At 49.7% G+C, this 19,110-nt stretch overlaps 1 protein-coding gene across 4 annotated transcripts in view; it reads left to right on the top strand.

The window, feature by feature from the left end:
* Positions 1-16,936, top strand: part of RNF181 (ring finger protein 181) — a 51,115-nt gene extending 34,179 nt beyond the window's left edge. For 2 of the 4 annotated variants that reach the window (XM_078666880.1, XM_078666881.1), the window contains exons 2-7: positions 7,768-7,869; positions 8,099-8,195; positions 11,906-12,039; positions 13,272-13,387; positions 14,437-14,511; positions 15,241-16,936. In XM_078666880.1, the coding sequence (XP_078523006.1) occupies positions 8,110-8,195; positions 11,906-12,039; positions 13,272-13,387; positions 14,437-14,511; positions 15,241-15,300 (471 nt within the window). In that variant the 5' untranslated portion in view covers positions 7,768-7,869; positions 8,099-8,109 and the 3' untranslated portion in view covers positions 15,301-16,936. The remainder of the gene's footprint in view (positions 1-7,767; positions 7,870-8,098; positions 8,196-11,905; positions 12,040-13,271; positions 13,388-14,436; positions 14,512-15,240) is intronic. The other 2 variants (XM_078666882.1, XM_078666879.1) reach the window with 1 other exon arrangement.
* Positions 16,937-19,110: the final 2,174 nt, after the last annotated feature.

The following is a 19,110-nucleotide window of genomic DNA, read 5'->3' as shown; positions in this document are numbered from 1 at the left end:
ACGACTTGCGTTGGGGGGCGCTGGATAGTGGAATAGTTTAATTTACTATTCCAACTCCAGTCCCCGTGGATAGTAGGGAAGATTTTGGATAGTAAATTAAACTATTCCCTATCCTACAGCGCCCCCCAGCGCAAGTCGTTGTAACGACTTGCGTTGTAATACCTGCGTTGTAAAGGTATTGCGTGGAAAAAGTTTCGTTGTAAAGGATGTTTCCCTCCCAGGCCCGGAGGCGCAGGGGAAGCCTCCCCGGGCCCGCCGGACCCCGTCCCCGGCACCCTGCCACGCGGCAGGACCCAGGACGGAGCCCGGGGTGGGGAGGCCTCAGGGGCCCCGGGTGGGGCTCCTGAACCCAGCCAAGCACGGGGAGGCTCCCCGGGCACCACGGAACCCCGTCCCGGGACTTTGGCAGTGCGGCAGGCCGGGGGACAGGGCCCGGGGCCGGAGCACCCCACCCGGGGCCCGGCCGGGCCCCTGGACCCAGCCGGGGCTCCCAAGCCCGGAGGTGCATGGGACGCCTCCCTGGTCCCTCCGGACCCCGTCCCGGGCACCCTGCAACGCAGCAGGACCAAGGACAGAGCCCGGGGTGGGGAGGCCGCCCTCCCCGGGCCCTCAGGGGCCCTAGCCACTGCTCCTGAACACAGCCAAGCAAGGGGAGGCTCCCCGGGCACATCGGAACCCCTTCCCGGGCCCTTGGCAGTGCGGCAGGCTGGGAGACAGGGACCAGGGCCGGAGCACCCGACCCGGGGCCCGGTCGGGCCCCTGGTCGCAGCCTGGGCTCCCAAGCCCGGAGGTGCATGGGACGCCTCCCCGGTCCCTCCGGACCCCGTCCCGGGCACCCTGCCACGCAGCAGGACCAAGGACAGAGCCCGGGGTGGGGAGGCCGCCCTCCCCCGGGCCCATAGGGGCCCCGGACAGAGCTCCTGAACCCAGACAAGCAAGGGGAGGCTCCCCGGGCACAACGGAACCCCTTCCTAGGCCCTTGGCAGTGCGGTAGGCTGGGAGACAGGGACCAGGGCCGGAGCACCTGACCCGGGGCCCGGCCGGGCCCCTGGACCCAGCCGGGGCTCCCAAGCCCGGAGGCGCCTGGGACGCCTCCCCGGACCCATGGAGCCCGTCCTGGGCATTGAGCCATGCTGTTGGCCTGGAGATGGGTGCCCCGGACGCCCGGGGGAGGTCTGTCCGGGACACATGGAGCCCGTCCTGGGCATTGAACCATGCCGTTGGCCTGGAGAAGGGAGCCCCCGGACGCCCGGGGGGAGGACTGCCCGGTACCCGTGGAGCCCTTCCCGGGTACTTTGCAACGCCGTTGGCCTCCTGGAGATGGGTGCCCCAGATGCCCGGGGGCGGGCTGCCCGGGACCCATGGAGCCCGTCCTGGGCACTTTTACATGCCGTCGGCCTGGAGGTGGGTGCCCTGGACGCCCGGGGGAGGCCTGCCCGGGACCCGTGGAGCCCTTCCCAGGTACTTTGCCAATGCCGTTGGCCTCATGGAGATGGTTGCCCCGGACGCCCGGGGGAGGCCTGCGCGGGACCCATGGAGCCCGTCCTGGGCATTGAGCCATGCCGTTGGCCTGGAGATCGGAGCCCCGGACGCCCGGGGAGGACTGCCCGGTACCCGTGGATCCCGTCCTGGGCACTTTGACATGCCGTCGGCCTGGAGGTGGGAGCCCCGGACGCCCGGGAGCGGGCTGCCCGGGACCCATGGAGCCCGTCCTGGACACTTTGACATGCCGTCGGCCTGGAGGAGGGTGCCCGAGACGCCCGGGGGAGGCCTGTCCGGGACCCGTGGAGCCCTTCCCGGGTACTTTGCCAATGCCGTTGGCCTCATGGAGATGGGTGCCCCGGACGCCCGGGGGGAGGGCTGCCCGGGGCCCGTGGAGCTCGTCCTGGGCACTTTGACATGCCGTCGTCCTGGAGGTGGGAGCCCCAGACGCCCGGGGGAGGGTTGCCTGGGACCCATGGAGCCCTTCCCGGGTACTTTGCCATCCCTTTGGCCTCCTGGAGATGGGTGCCCCGGACGCCCAGGGGAGGTCTGTCCGGGACACGTGGAGCCCGTCCTGGGCATTGAGCTATGCCGTTGGCCCGGAGAATGGAGCCCCCAGACGCCCGGGGGAGGTGTTGCCCAGGCATATCTCATCTGGTCCCCCGGGCAGAGAACCACCAGCCCTGGAGGGGTGTCCGGGCGTACCCTGCCCCTAGTAATCCGGAGGGAAATTACCCCCCTTTCTTGCAATCCGTGCACGCGAGGTGACAGAGGGGACCCAAGGCGTGAAAGAACCCGACCTCATGGAGCCCTCGCTGGGATCCGGGAGGCGAATGGCACCTCATCGGGACTTCAAGGGAAGCCCGGCCATCTGGTCGCCCCATTGGAAAGCATTGCGGGCGACCAGATGGCCGGGATCGAGAGGACTCCCAGCTCCCCATCCATCCCAAGCCTTCGCTGTAGGGTTCCTGACTGCCTGCCCACGCAAGGCAGGGCTCTTGGACCCCGGCTGGGCCTCAGGCGCAGGTTGGACCACCGGAGCTCTAGGGCCTGGACGACCTGGGGGAGGAATGCCCGGGACCCGTGGAGCCCGTCCTGGGTACTTTGACATGCCGTCGGCCTGGAGGTGGGTGCCCCGGACGCCCGGGGGAAGCTGCCCGGGACCCATGGAGCCCGTCCTGGGTACTTTGACATTCCGTTGGCCTGGAGGTGGGAGCCCCGGACGCCCGGGGGGAGGTCTGCCCGGGACCCATGGAGCCCGTCCTGGGTACTTTGCCAATGCCGTTGGCCTCATGGAGATGGGTGCCCTGGACGCCCGGGGGAGGTCTACCCGGGACCCATGGAGCCCTTCCCGGGTACTCGGCCAATGCCGTTGGCCTCATGGAGATGGGTGCCCCGGACGCCCGGGGGAGGTCTACCCGGGACCCATGGAGCCCTTCCCGGGTACTTTGCCAATGCCGTTGGCCTCATGGAGATGGGTGCCCCGGACGCCCGGGGGAGGTCTGCCCGGGACCCATGGAGCCCGTCCTGGGTACTTTGCCAATGCCGTTGGCCTCATGGAGATGGGTGCCCCGGATGCCCGGGGGAGGTCTGCCCGGGACCCATGGAGCCCGTCCTGGGTACTTTGCCAATGCCGTTGGCCTCATGGAGATGGGTGCCCCGGATGCCCGGGGGAGGTCTGCCCGGGACCCATGGAGCCCGTCCTGGGTACTTTGCCAATGCCGTTGGCCTCATGGAGATGGGTGCCCTCGACGCCCGGGGGAGGTCTGCCCGGGACCCATGGAGCCCGTCCTGGGTACTTTGCCAATGCCGTTGGCCTCCTGGAGATGGGTGTCCCGGACGCCCGGGGGAGGACTGTCCCGGACTCATGGAGCCCGTCCTGGGCACTTTGACATGCCGTCGGCCTGGAGGTGGGAGGCCCGGGGGAGGGCTGCCCGGGACCCATGGAGCCCGACCCGGGCACTCTGCCATGCCGTCAGCCTGGATGGAGCCCCGGACGCCCGGGGGACGACTGCCCAAGAGCCCAGGGGACGAATGCCCGGGACGCATGGAGCCCGTCCCGGGCACTCTGCCATGCCGTCAGCCTGGATGGAGCCCCGGACGCCCGGGGGACGACTGCCCAAGAGCCAGGGGGTCGAATGCCCGGGACGCATGGAGCCCGTCCCGGGCACTCTGCCATGCCGTCGGCCTGGATGGAGCCCCGGACGCCCGGGGGGGACGACTGCCCAAGAGCCATGGAGCCCGACCCGGGCACTCTGCCATGCCGTCAGCCTGGCTGGAGCCCCGGACGCCCGGGGGACGAAGGCCCGGGACGCATGGAGCCCGTCCTGGGCACTTTTCCATGCCATCGGCCTGGAGCGCCCCGACACCCAGGGGGAGACCACCCTGAAAACCATGGAGCCCGACCCGGGCACTCTGCCATGCCGTCAGCCTGGATGGAGCCCCGGACGCCCGGGGGACGAAGGCCCGGGACGCATGGAGCCCGTCCTGGGCACTTTTCCATGCCATCGGCCTGGAGCGCCCCGACACCCAGGGGAAGACCACCCTGAAAACCATGGAGCCCGACCCGGGCACTCTGCCATGCCGTCAGCCTGGATGGAGCCCCGGACGCCCGGGGGACGAAGGCCCGGGACGCATGGAGTCCGTCCTGGGCACTTTTCCATGCCGTCGGGGTGGATGGAGCCCCGGGCGCCCGGGGGGGACGACTGCCCAAGAGCCATGGAGCCCGTCCTGGGCCATTTGACATGCCGTCGGCCTGGCGGAAGGAAGCCCAGGGTGGCCTAGGGAGGTGTTACCCAGGCATAGCCTATCTGGTCCCCATGGCAGAGAACCACCAGCCTTGGAGGGGTGTCCGGGCGTACCCTGTCCCTAGTAATCCGGAGGGAAATTACCCTCCTTTCTTGTAAACTCTGCACGCGAGGTGACAGAGGGAACCCAAAGCGTGAAAGTACCCGACCTCCTGGAGCCCTCGCTGGGATCTGGGAGGCGAATGGCACCTCATCGGGACTTCCAGGGAAGTTCGGCCATCTGGTCGTCGATTTGTCGAGCCCTGGGCAGAGCGAATGCTTGTATGTTATATATTCAAATATCACAAGCATAGATGTGTTAAGACACCATTACACATGAGTAATATCAATGAGAAAAGCTTTTACTGTGTACATTTCGATCCCTTTTGAAAATATGTGGGATCATCATCAGGACGTAGTGTTACATGTCTGAATAAAATTGCCGTAAGAAAAGAAATAAGAACAACATGCCAATAGGGGCCCGCAGCAGCATGTCCTTTAAGGTAAATGAGAGGCGAAATTTAGCCGGAGGTCCAGTGGGATAAGTCACTGATGTGGTAGGGAACTGCGTCTGCGGTCTCAATGCTAAATACCGTAAGCAAGGGTCTCGAGGGATCGAAGGTCCAGTGGGACAAGTCAGTGGTGTGGTAGGGAACGCGTCCACGTACCACAAGTGAAGACACACTGATTCCAGCGCGCCGCTCACTCTCGGTCCATCAAGACACTCGCTTAAGGTATTTTGCATTGAAACCGCAGATGCGGTTCTCTACCACACCAATGACTTGTCCCATTGGACAATCGGTACACACTTAGTAGGATGCAGGCTTGTGTCCCACTTTATTTTTTCTGTGTTAACTTTACAAATTAAAAACTATCCCTGTCCGGTTGGACAGCTGTAAATATAGTACTGACTGAGTCTATTTTCATCTTCCTTTGCATCTATTGCCCTTGTTTGGGAATCATTGTGTACTCCACCTTTAAACATGGTCGAATTGGTATATTTAACCTAACTAAAAATGCATAGTATATGGTTCAGAATGTACCCAGGGCCTGCAAGTTAAATGTTTCTGGTGTAGTGGAGCACCTATTGTACCATCCACTACAGTGTCAGTGCAAACATCGCTTCAGGCCTACCATAGTAGCCTGGCTGTAGAGGTGTGTGAAAATAGCAATTTGACCTATCAAAATAAACCTTTTGACAGGTCAAAACCTTGCTTTTAAATATTAATTAGTCACCCCATGTAGGCCTTTGTGGCCCACAAGGCAGGGTCACAGTATTTTAAAGTAGAATATTTAGAAATGTGTGTTAGCGTCCTTAAGGTGACTAGCACCTGAATGCTATTTTTCACTGTGGCAGGCCTATCTGTCCAATGTAGAACACAAGAGTAGAACTTACAATCCTAATACTGTATATCTGGAATAGGAACAACTAGAAAAATAATTGAAGAAGTATCTGAATAGTTATTAAAAATCCAGTTCAATGGTGAAGTCAGATTTAAAAAAAAATATTAAGGAAAAGTAATGTTTAGAAGGTTTCCTTTCCCTGACTAAAATTTCTAGATGCTAATTTCATTGTCTCTCAAACTTATTCCAGTCACTGATCAACGTTTGAAAAGGTGTGAAATGCCTCCCAGGAGCAAACAAAAAGCTGACATGAACAGGCAAAGATGACTTCTCTGATCCCTCAGAATATGAAGGGTGGGAACTGTGAGCATCCATTTTGACCTTATGGTGTCATCTTGCTTGAATGTCAAATACTGCTTGAGAGGTCAGCTGGGTTTACATATAACATTTTGGGGGCGCACTTGATAGGAAGGGAAACAAGATGTCAAAACTAATCTGTTGTGTCCACTGTCTGATTTTTGGAAAACCTGGAGTCAGTTAAAACAAAATACCGATACTTTATTTAAAACATTGGACTTATATATATTGTGACCAAGCTCCTTCGTGGAGCGAAACGCGTCATGGATTGACATTAGTCTTTGTATTATTTGTGATTACATTTTCACTCTGCTCTTCATTGACAAAATTGCTTATTGTGTCCTGATTCCTGCGAGTATGTGGAGGCGATTCTGAGGTCTACACCTGATCTCCCTCACCGTTGACTGGTGACCAGGAACATTGCATATTATATATATATATATATATATATATATGTATAGGAATTCTAGGTCATTTTCAAAATGTCCAATAATATCACTTCTAGTGTAGGAGTTGGCTTTTTTGACTCTGCTGGACATGCTACTAACTAGCTTTGCCTCAACCATCGTTGCCTTCCAATCCACTTTGCACTATTCTACTGGTTTAATTGAACTCACTGTTACAATTTGGGGAAAAGGTACATCAGCTGGCGTTTCCTCCTTTTTCCATAGGTACCATCATTTATTCACAATAAGATAGCAGAATATAAACTAATTTAAATACATTTGCTAGTTGCAATCGATGCTTTGTGATTTAAGATTAGTAAAAAGTTACTTCAAAAGGAATCTTTAATGCTAAACCCTCACTATCCTACATGTCCTGGACCGGAAGAAAAAAGCCACAGCCCGTATCTAGTCATGCACCATTCTGCGTTCTCTGGCTATCACAGTATAGGAGTTCGGAGAAAATGTTCATAAATCAATATTTGTATTGGTTGTTTTTCACTTGCTCTTGAGTATATCAAATAATCAAACAAAATATTATCAAATTAACAAGGGATCATGGAGTTGAGAGCACACTTACAGTTGACTACTGCATCAAAATGTTATTTTAGGATCACCGTCTCAGAATCAGTGTTATTCTGGAGCCAGAACAAGATGTGATTGGCCTATTAGTAGCCTAAGTCTCACCTTGGATTTAAGAGGATGGAGTAAGCTATAGAGCAATGATGATATGCATCAATTGCATTGTCTGTTCTTATGAAAGTCAAGCATCTTGATACTGTGGTAATAATAGTTAGCGTGGAGGAGCCTTTTTCCCTTCTCCTGAAGCAGAGTGTTTCTTCCAGGCACTATGCCTGTCCTTATCACTATCCACCACTTCACAGCTGGATACAGAGGTTGGTTTTAATTCACCTTCTCACAGTGTATTGCCATATCTCCAACCTCAAACACAAATGTGTCCATATGCTGACAGCCTTGGAATAGTTTCTAAATGCAAGAAGTAGAGAAACACCTCTTTAATAAATTAAGTAGAGAAGTGTAATGGTCAGTTATTCCTACTCAGTGGAACCTGTGATTACTGTAGTTGTCGTCTACCGCTTAGGTGACCGCACACCTGAGGTGTAAGTGATCACTGAAGCAATTGCAGTTGATGTGCAGAGAAGAGGGTCTGGCAGCTTTTAATCCGGGCAAACAGACTTCTTTTCCGAACAGTTAGAGGGAACATTTGGGAACGTATTCTCAGCCATTGGAACTGTTAGCAGAAACTGCACTAATAAGCTAATACCCACCACCACCAGAATAATATAAATACCGTGCATATGTTACCACTTACATTTAGTTTGCTTATTTTGCAGTTTGTAACTTGCAGTTGTTCCACAAGCAGTTGGTTGAAGAAAAAAAAACGAGGAGCTTGTGGTCGAAAAGGGATACGATTTTTACTGTTTTTAATTTTTCAGGTAAGGAGATGATCTCCTGAGGGAGGCCTTCAATGAGATGGAGCAAGATTTCTGTGATATTGATCTCATTAAATGTCGCTTTTTTGTGTGACCCTTTTTAAAGATTATATTTAAAAAAAAAAGATAATGAGTGGATACATTGCACACTGCATGTATATTTCATAAAGTAAGAAATGTAGGTCCTGAATGCTAATGTGTCATTGATCTCACTGCTCTTTTTTGTTTGCAGCATTGATCACCATGGCGTCATACTTTGACGAGCATAACTGTGAGCCAACCGACCCACAGGAGCAGTATCGACGAAATGCCCTGCTGGAGCTAGCCAGGTGGGTCCATGCACTGGTTAGACTAGGGGGTGCAGAGTTGACACAGCCAGTGCTGAATATGAGCCAGCGGGGCCACCACCACTCATGTTTGGAGATCAGCACTTATTTTTCCTAATTGGACATTTCCTGGGACCGAGAGAGGGAAAAACACACAAAGCTAAAAGACCGAAAACATGTTGCAAAGTGGGAAAGTAGGACCGTAGAAGGCTCCGGGAAAGGGGCAAAGAGGGCCTGGTTTTGGATTAAAAGTAATCAGGTGGTTTTAAAGGTACGCATCTTTTGTATTCTTTATGCCGATATTTAATTGTACAGGCCTCGGTCTTCTGAGCAGAGGTTTGGGTGCAGGCACTCATTCTTTTACATATTAAGCGCTGCTTACAGCACCAACTTTGAGATCGGTTATTCTCCGGATTTATCCACTGAGCATGGGCTCAGGTCATTGGAGAAACAAAGATAAGTGCAGTATGTAGAAATCTGGCTCTGTATAGCTTGTACCAAAACGAGGTACATTGTGCAGAGTCCAGGCAACCCTTATTGGTTTCACGGAGGCAAAAATTATACCACTTAGGGCCAGATGTAGGTAACTTCAATTTACCGACTCATAAATACCGAATGTTACCGATTCGGTATTTATGAATCGGTAAATATGAAGGAGGGAGATGTAGGTAATTTTTAAATTTGAATTACTGAATCGGTAACATTCGGTATTTACCGATTCGGTAAATACCGAATCGGTATTTACCATTGATTCCTATGGGCTCTGAAGCCCATAGGAATCAATGGGAAATACCGATTCGGTATTTACCGAATCGGTAAATACCGAATGTTGCAAGGGTGCAGGGGTGTCACTTTGACACCCTCTAGCACCCCAAGTAAAGGCATGTGTGACATGTGGCACACATACATGCCCTAAGGGCATGTCTGTGTGTCACATTGCACAGTGTGCATGCACAGATGTGCATGCACACCTGGATTCGGTATTTTACCACACAATAGGATTGTGTGGTAAAATACCGACTCTTAAGGGCCTGTGGCACTCTCAGGAGTGTCACCTACATTTGGAGTTACCGAATCGGTAAAATTACCGATTCGGTAAAATAATGGCCCCTACATCTGAAAACCCAAATACCGGTCGATAACGGCCGAATTCGGCCGTTACCAACCAGTATTAGGGCTCCTACATCTGGCCCTATATGTTCTCTTTTGTAATGGTGTAGGCAAGCAGTTTAGGCTTATCAAAGGCTAGTGATAAGCATTTGTTGTACTCGCAGGCAATAAATGAGACACACACAAGAATAAATCAAAACCAATTTGGAAAAATAAGTTGTATTGTTATATACATTTTGATACCAAGAACTTCGTTGTCAAGTAAGTACTTTTTAAAATATTGAATTTCACAAGTAAGTAAAATATTCACTTGAATACGTCTTTACGCACCGTGCTTTTCTATGGGGAAAAAATGACATATTTTGCATACAGTTATTTACAGTCGGTTTCTGGGGGTCTCTTTCCGGACTTAGGGTTGTAGGGGGCCATGGTCCAAAATACCACCAGCATTTACTCATTACCTGCCCTGGGGCGTCCGGGTGCAGAAGTGCTGGTCGGTTTGTAGCTGTGTGCACTATGCCGGTGGAAAAAAAGAGGGGGGCCTAAAAACAGGATGCAGAAGTGAACTTGGGGACAGGTCTGGGAGCTCTCAACAGGCGGCTCAGGTAGCAAGGGTCTTAGGAGCAAGGGGCTACAGCCCGTTCTCGGGAACCTGGGGCGGGCGCTTGGGTGCAGAGTGAATAGGTAGGCTGGGCTATGTGTATAAAAGGCCTTCGCAGTTGTTGGTCTCTCCGGTTGAGGGTGCAGAAATCAGGACAGCTGGGTCACTGCGGAAGTGGATCGCTGACGTCACTGGTTGGCTGTTTGGTCTCTGTGCTGTTAGAATCACGACTGGACTTAAACAGGCCTTGGGTGCTCCAAGGGGCCTGGTACCTTGGGTATTGGTGCTGTGCTGCTTCAAGCGGTCCTGGTGTCCTCCCACTCGGTGGCGAGACAGATCTAACCTTCAGGAGCACAGGTACATCTTACTGGGTGGCTGCTGTATCGGGCTAGCCGGGGAGCTGCAACACAGTAAACCAGACTTCATCGGTGCCTTCAGACTGCAGGGGAGTAGCACCTCTACTCCAAAGGAGATTGCTGTCCATTTGCAAATGACTGGCAGACTACCAGGGCTCTTGGCAAATGCACAGCTGCAGGATGAGTCACTTAGTCAAGATTGCCAAGACTGGCACAGGCAGGCAGGGTGTGGCGCCAAAAGTCCACAGCAGTCTTCAGTTCGCTTTTTCTCGTGGCTCTTCTTCTGAATCTGTCAAACGAAGTTCCTGGCATCAGGTGTGCCCTTAAATACTCCATTTAGGGGTGTTACGGGGAGTGACCGGTAGTAGCCAATGGGCTGCTTATCTTTAAGGCAACTACACCCTCTATATGATCACTTCTGGTGGGAAGTGGGAATAACCGTGACCCAGTAAGCCTAATTCGACCAAAAACCAAGATGGTGGAATTCTCGTTTTGGTGTTCACATCAGGTAGCTCACTTTAGGGGTGGTACTAGCCTGATAGGGAACAAGCCTCCTAACTAGCTAATTTTCCCACCTGTTCTGGTGCCAAATAAGCGTCCAGGAAGGTGGTGCCTTTTCCCAAGCCTGGGGGAAGCCGAGGCCGCATATCAAAGGTGGCAGAGGACTTTGGAACCTCCTGCCTTGATATGCTGATTACTTCGCCATCTTGCTTGCTGAAGGTGACAATACCCCAGGCCAGAGCAGGCATTTTTTCTGCCCTCAGAGAGCGTGCGCTCTCACCTGCAGGGGTCAGAAACCTGTAAGTGGTGGCAGGCTGGTCTACACCAGTCAGTCAGTACACTAGAGGTCATTAGTTTTTCAGGGGGCACCTCTAACGTGCCCTCTGGGTTCATGCATTAATATACCCACCACTGGAATCATTCTGGTCTTATTAATATGCAGGGCCAGTTTGAGAATGCAACCTGGCCTTGGCAATTGAGTCGGACCTGCCATAAGAGGGAGGGAGGTGCCATGTCCTTTCTTCACTTTTCTCTGAAATCTGAGTGTGATGAGGGGTCCCTCAGGGTGTCACAATACATGTTGCAGCTATTGGGGGACCCTCTTTAGTCTCCCTGCCCTAGGTACCAGGGGTACTAATTACTAGGGACTAACAGGGGGTGCTAAAGGTATTGCCACTTAGGGAAACATTTGTACAGTTTAATGGAAAGCTATCTGACACTGTGGGCCTGAATAGCAGGAACCCAGTGCACTTTTGTCAAAAATGCATCAAATACCAGGCAAAAATTGGGTTTGACCTTGTAAAAAAGTGGCACTTTCCTACACAGGACGGCTACATAGCAAGGACTTGGAGTAGAGCTATGCCCCACACATGGGCATAGAGTTTTGGTAAGAGGAAACTATGTAGGAGTGAGGGAAAGAGATGGGGCAGGGGCATATCATTGCAGTCTCAGCCTGAGACACAGACCACTCTTTCTTTGCTTCCCAACAGGGTAGGTGGCAGTGTGAATTTTGTTGTGAATATCTATCCTGTGCTGCAGCCGTTGGTTATGGAAACCAACATGCACAAAGATGTATTTTAACTATTTACCACTTCTCCTTCCTCTCTCGCAATAGCCCTTCTAAACCAGTGGTTTTCCTTTTTCAGATCGCTCTTCAATGGAATGGATTTTGAGGATGGTCCAATGGATTTTGTGGACTGGGATCACAGGTTGCCACCTCCTGCGGCCAAAGAAATAGTCGAGAGTCTTCCTACAGTGGCCATAACCCCGGCACAGGCAGGTAAAGGATTCCAATCTCTTCCTCCGATTCATGCTGCTATGCACAAAACATGAATATCCGTGAGCGCTGCATTCTTTTATGACCAAATCTTCGAGGGACCCATCTGTGCTCTCTGCAACCCATCTCTCTTAACCATGGGTTCCTATCATGGAGTCGATAGAAAGCCCAACCCTGACATCTGTGACCTATAGAGAAGGGATCCCTTCCTGCAGATCCCCAAAAGTGCTATCTGACGTGCTCGAAATAGGGACCCACTTTCTTGCAGTGACCAGAACCCCACCATTGCAACCCTTCACAGTAAATAGAAAACCACAAGACTGCCATTCCTGACCTGTTGCCCAAGAGTCAGTACCATTGTGGTGCAGTGACCAGAGAGCTCCATTTAGCTTATCAGTGACTCATCACTTCAGAAAGATGTTCCTTTTCCCGCAGAGACTAGAGGGCCTAATCTCTGCAATCCACCACTCCAGCAAGGGGCTTCTTTTCCTGAGCAGAAGAGAAAGATTTGCTTCTGCCATCTGTTAGCCCTCACTCATAAGCAGGTATTCCTTTTCAGCAGTGGGCCATGCTGGTGTCATTTAGACCTCACTTTGACATGATCAAGGTGTGAAATGTATTGTGCTAATTACACCCTTCTCACTTGGTCCTTTCCTACAGTAGTGCCTAGGTGTATTGAGGCCTAGCTGCACTCCTAAGCTTTCTTTATGTGAGTTTAAAGGTGGGTCTAGGGTGACCCAGGATCCTTTGATAAGCAGATGATCATCTGGTTCTCCCTCTGATGAGCGCCCTTTTTGTTGAAGACATTTGAGGACCCCCGCCTTTCCACGCAAAATTGTTGAACTAAGCCAGAAAGAATGTAGGCATCCCATATCGTAGTGGCTACCAGTGACTCAATGTAAGTGTTTACTGTGCAGACTGCCTTTGAGATTTGCAGGACTATAGAGAAGAGTACATGGGTCTTGTTTTGGACTTGTAATATTGGACCTATTGAACAAATATGGAACACATGTAATCGCCTAATGCCCATGTAATACTTTGAAACCGGCATCCAACCATAAATAGCTGTTCTGTTCCTTTAGTTTGTCTGTTCTATGGTTTTCTGCCATGAATCACATTTTTTAGTCACATGCATTTTCTAGATTGAACGATGAGTGCCTTGTGGAGATATTGTGCCTGGTGAGATCTGTGCTTTTCTATTTACTGCTTTGGCGTGTCTTTCTTCAACATAACAGATAAAGGCCTGAAGTGTCCCGTCTGTCTGCTGGAGTTTGAGGAAGAGGAGACCGTTAAAAAGATGCCTTGTGAACATCACTTCCATTCTGCCTGTATCCTGCCTTGGCTGGGAAAGGTAGGAGCTTCACTGTAGCCTACGCTTAGTGTCAGCACATGTTTAAGACCAGAAGGGAAGGAGCACTGATCCCGCCAAATGCAGCATATGCCATGCCTTCTGCAGAAACGCCGTAGGGGTGTTCATCTTGTGAAATGAAGGCGTTCCTCACACATGCAGGCTCTCCAACTCTACGCAATAAAATGCGTCTTGCTTTGACCCGCTATATCCAATACGAGCCTCTGTATGCACTCGCCATGAGAACCCATGGCCACATACCAGAGACCCCTTTCACACCCCAGGACCACTCTCGCATCATGGCATGACTGTACCCCAGAACCCAGTGCCCTATGGTTCCAAACCACGGATCCCATAACCATCCCAAATCCAAACAACCATACAACCCCCCCACTGCCCTATGCCACAAGTTCAGGGTCCCATACACACTGCAGTACCCAACACTACTGCCCGTATGACATACCACAACCCAAGAGCGGCTTGCTCCCTAGGTTCCAGGACTCATACACTGGCTCCATGAACACCTCCTACCCTAGGGCTTTCCAGCAACCCCAACTATCCCAGTGCCTAACCTCATCACAGGCCTCAACCACACATCTACTGCCCCAAAGCCCAATACCGCAGGACCCAGTCTCACCCCAGGGCCTCTTACTTTAGACTCCACTCTCACGCCGGAATATGCTCACGCCCTACAACCAACACATTGTGGCCTTATACTGCACGTCCCTGCCAATATTGCATGTAGAAATCTCGTACTGCACCCCCTTGTCCAATACTGCAGGCTCAGTTGACATCGCATGACACAGGGCTGTACCATTCCACAGGGTCCTGACCACATCCCTGACTGGTACTTCAGAAACCCACACCACAGACCCCTACACTCACGGATTGTTTTTAGAGGCCAGGCCTCTGACAGTCCCTTAAGTTAAACATCAAGCAGTCCATCTGATCGCAGTTATGGCGCTGGGTTCGTTGTAAGAAGATGTTAAGGCAAATGCTTTTGCAAGGGGTGTTGATCTCCAATTATGTCTTACAGTTTGTTCTCGTTGCAGACTAACTCCTGCCCCCTGTGCCGGCATGAACTATTAACAGACAATGAAGAATATGAGGAGTACAAGAAGGATAAGGTAATTTAGGAACCCTCGCCACCAGCGCATGTATTTGTCTTAAACAAGGGTAGTGGAGAAATACTGAAGTAAGATTAAGGGTTTAGGCAGAAAAGAGCTTAATAGAGACTGGGAGAAGGCAGGAAGGGAAGCGAAGGATGAACTAAACTGCATCAAAGCAGCAATTGTCGAGAGAGAGAGTAGGGAAAGAAAGCAGAGGCATAACCTGCTCTGAAGAGCTAGAGAATGGGACAGGAGCCATTGAAGAAAAGAGCAAAGCAGTAGAAATTATTGAGAAGACTGAGAGGACATCATGGAGAAAAGGGCTGCCAAAAAGAAAGAGTAGACAAAAGGCTTAATAAGAACTGCTGTGGAAAAAAGAGATGAGGTAAGTAGGGGCACGTAGGAGCTACTGAGAGGAGAGGATTGAGAAGACAGAACTTGTAAGATAAGGGAGAGCAGGAAGTGCCATGGAGAAGAACATAGTGGGCAATACCAGGAGTTCACTGATTACTGAAAGGAGCAGTAGAAAATAAGACGGAGCAGGAAATGCTGAGGTGAGAGTGTGAACTTATGAGAGGGAAAGCGTTTGGAGAGCTGGAACTGCCGAAGAGCGAGATGAAGAGGACCGGTTCAGAGAGGGTACTGACTGCTGAGCAGTGAGGGCAGAAATCTGGGTTGGCTTGGTTGACTAGAAATAACAGACCTACTCCGCCTTTTCAATGACTTCAGCTTCTTGATGACTTACAGGTACGGAGGCAGCAGCGCGAGCACCGTCTAGAGAACCTGCATGGTGCAATGTACACGTGACACACCTGGATACGCATTTCCTTGCATCTGAGGCCTTCTCCCCTTATGACCATCAGTTAACTCCGTGAAGACCGTGCCTACACAGCCCATTACAGGGCTTGCTCGACCATGTCCTCTCTTCTCACTGGTGATCAGATAGCATCAACATGAATTTACTCCAAAGCTCAGAGCAGGCCTTTCCCTAACTGTTCACTAGCAGCAGGAGGACTTCCACAGTGAGTTTACATTGAGGATATATGAATTTAAATTATGTCTCCCTGTGCGTTGTTAGGTTTCCAGTCTTTTTTTCCACTGTGGCAGAGCCTCTGGTATTCTGTTGAACACAACGTCTTGCCATGGCCGTAACAAGAAATCGCGAGTAACATGGCATTCCCAAAGCAAATTTGTGCTTGCTGAGCACACAATTTAAACAGACCACTTTGAAACTCAGGATTTTCAATTAAATGGAGCAAAAGGTATCCCCTTAATTCTTGAGTAAGCCACCCACACTTTGTGTGTGTTTGAAGTGAGTTTATTTCCAGTGACAATGACGTTTTAAAAAGTTAATACAAAGAACAATAAAGTTTTTCTTAATTAAATGTTCATTGATATTTTAAAGTGTGGCAGACTGATTCAGTGGATATTACTTGTTCCTAAACTTCCTAATTGTGTCATTGTGTGTTGAATCCCGGAACACAATGAAGGAAAAGAAATATGTTTTAACAAACGTTTATTTATTTAGTGCTTTTCAAATATTTTTCTTAACTTTTTATTTTTGTAACATTTTTTTAAGTACCTCCGATTTGGGGTTGGCACTGCACTCATAAACCGTTTCCAATGCTTATGACCTCACAATAGTTAAACCAACAAGTACCAACACCTAAAAGCACAATGTAGTAGCAACACATACTGTTATGAGCAATGTGTTATGTAATCTCATCTGTAACATAATGTACAACATTTGTAATTGCGATTCTGACATCTTGGGTGAGGTCATGAGCTTGGCTTTTGGTGTGGGAGTTATGGTTTGAATTGCTGTTTTGTGAGTTATACATTTGCAGAGTTAATCTTAATTTGCGAATTTCAGCACTTCTTTGTTTTCAATTCGCAAACATAACTGTACTTGAGCTTTGTTTTTTCCTGTGATTTTACGGTCTATAATACGTTTGGGTGCTTTCATTGCACAAAAAGAAGTGAATGTTAAAATATATTTCACAGGAACACATGAAATGTGAAGAATATTTCACAGGTCCCTGTATGATATGGGGTTCATCATCCTCATCATCATCATACTGACAGCTCCCAAACCACCCTGCAGAGCTTTGATATTTTCCAGGCCACTAGGATAATGCAGTAATGGAAGACCAATGAATCAGGGTTTTCAAAATTATGAAGAAATAAGGTAAATATGCAGCACATTCTCTGACAGTATTATGTTGATACATTTTAAGCTAGAAACAACTTTTCTTTGTTGAAATCTGAAAATTATGCTGCAAAAACTAAAGCTACAGAATCACATAATTCCTCTTACCCTGACCATGTTACCAGTTATACGTTTTTCCTATCATGTTTATTTTGGGACACTTGGTTGTAAAAGGGTGTTTCTTTTTCAAACAGAGAAATCTTCATTGGAACTAATAAAAAGCCAACTACTGGATTATACCGTTTGGTTGTATGCAGCAACACAACAGAGCATAACTTAATTTATATGGTTTACAAGGTGGAAATTTAGAAGACAGAAATCATCCCTCAAGTACTTAAAAAAAACTCATTCTGCCTGTAGTTTGGTGAGATCGTTGACACATATCTTCAAAGTGGAGCCAACAATGAGCACTGGGTGAAATTAAAATATTTAGGTTTGTTTACCTTTCTTGAATAGATGATTCATAAAACATTGCAAAATGTATAAGGTTTGTGTATTGACATCTTGGGGATATTTGAACTCGTAGTTCATGATGTCACTGTTCACCAGAATCCCTCCCTGGCAATACATGGTTCATGACTATCTGTTATGTATCCTCTACACGTGTGTGTGAGTATGTATTTGTGTGTGTATATACATATATGTGTGTGTGTATTCACTAAAAAAACAAAGGTTACAGGGACATTCTAGTTAGGTTCAGCTTTTGCACACCACACACAACCATAGAAATTCAGCAGTAATTGTAATCTCAAGTAACTATAGCTCGTGCCCTAAGGTAACTATAACTCACGTCCCTGCCATGCACAGTTTTCTCATCAATAATTTCACGGCAAATGTTGCAGTGATATCAGTGATGTTCTAGAAAATGTCATGAGTAATGTAATATATGGGGTAACTAGCAGTGCATGGTGAGGGTGCGAGTTATAGTTACCCTAGGGCACAAGTTATATTTACGTGAGATAACTATAACTGCTGACTTCCTATAGTTTTGTGTGTGTAAAATATGAACCTAAGTATAACGTTCCTGTAACCTTTGTTTTTTTGTGAATATCCTAGTTATTTTTCTTATTCTATTTCTTAACTGTAACATCCCGGTAACCTTTGTTTTTTTGTAGTGAATTTCTATGGTTTTTAATGCTATTTCCTAACTATAATGTCACTGTAGCCTTTGATTTTGTTCAGTGAATTTTAACAATTTTTTAATGCTGTTTCCTATCTATAGCATCCCTGTAACCTGGGTGTGTGAGTAGTTGTGTGTAAGTGGGTGTGTGAGTCTGTGGTGGATGTGTCAGTGCATGTGTGAGTGGCTTTGTGGCTCTGTGAGTGGATGCATGGGTGTGTGAGTGCTTCTGTGGGTCTGAGTGGGTGTGTGAGTGGTTTTCTGTGGCTCTGCTTGGGTGTGTGAGTGGTATTTTGGATCTCTGACTAAGTGGCTGAATGGATGTGTAAGTGGGGGTGTGAGTGGTTGGGTGGGCGTGGTAGTGGGTGTAGTTTTTAGGTCTCGTCCTATTCCATTCCGCAAGGAATGAATAGGACGAGACTATTGGTGCTAAACTAAGAGCTAAACTAAGCTCTCAAAAATGCGGATTTCCAGAAGTTCATGTGTCCCGTGCACGCGCTTCTATCCGCCTGCCTGCCTGCCTCGCATCACCACATCAAAGCCAGCCATCTGTTGCTTCCCCAGCGTGGTGCCGCCAGCAGCTTCACTTCAAAGGGATCCGCTCCGCCCACTGCTGCATCAAAGGCTTTCATTTCGCGGCCGCGTTTATTTACTTTCATTTCACGGCCGCGTTTTTTCTGCCCCTGTTAGGCTCGTTTTTTGTGCCTTTCTGCCCCTATTAGACTCGTTTTTTCCCGTTTTTCTGCCCTCTGTTAGACTCGCTTTTTTGTGCAGCTCTGGCCTTTCTTGTTTTTTCTTTCGGCGATGTTCTTGATCTGATAAGGGAAACAGTGACGCATATCTCATTTGCATGCAGTAGCCAGCCGAGCACGCTGTATGAACACTGACACATGCTGCTTTTGTACATTTAATATTGTATTTGTTCAGATTGCGTGAACTACTTGTCCTCTCCGGGCCACTGCAGGCTGCGCCGCGCCAAGCACTTTTTTTTGTGGTTTAAGCACTCCATGAGTGCTCCACCAGCAGCCCCCCCACTTGTTTGTTTTATTTCTTTCTGCAGTCTGGCTCTCTTCTATTCTACAAGGTCAGTAACTTCACCGTAGGGTAACGTAAAATTCACTTAAAACTTAACCCAAACACGTTCACAAATTTCTTCACTGTAAATGCATTTTCCAAGGAGCATGTTACGGTTTATAAATTTCTGCGAATACTTTCTTCCTCTTCGTGCAGCTGGTCATTCTCAAGCACCTCCGTTGCTCCCTCACCCGCCGACTAACCATTGTTCTCC

Source organism: Lissotriton helveticus, chromosome 11 (genome assembly GCF_964261635.1).
Source record: "Lissotriton helveticus chromosome 11, aLisHel1.1, whole genome shotgun sequence".
Classification (NCBI taxonomy): Eukaryota; Metazoa; Chordata; class Amphibia; order Caudata; family Salamandridae; genus Lissotriton; species Lissotriton helveticus.
The sequence above is the reverse complement of the archived record's forward strand: the minus strand, read 5'-3'. Positions and strand labels throughout refer to the sequence as shown.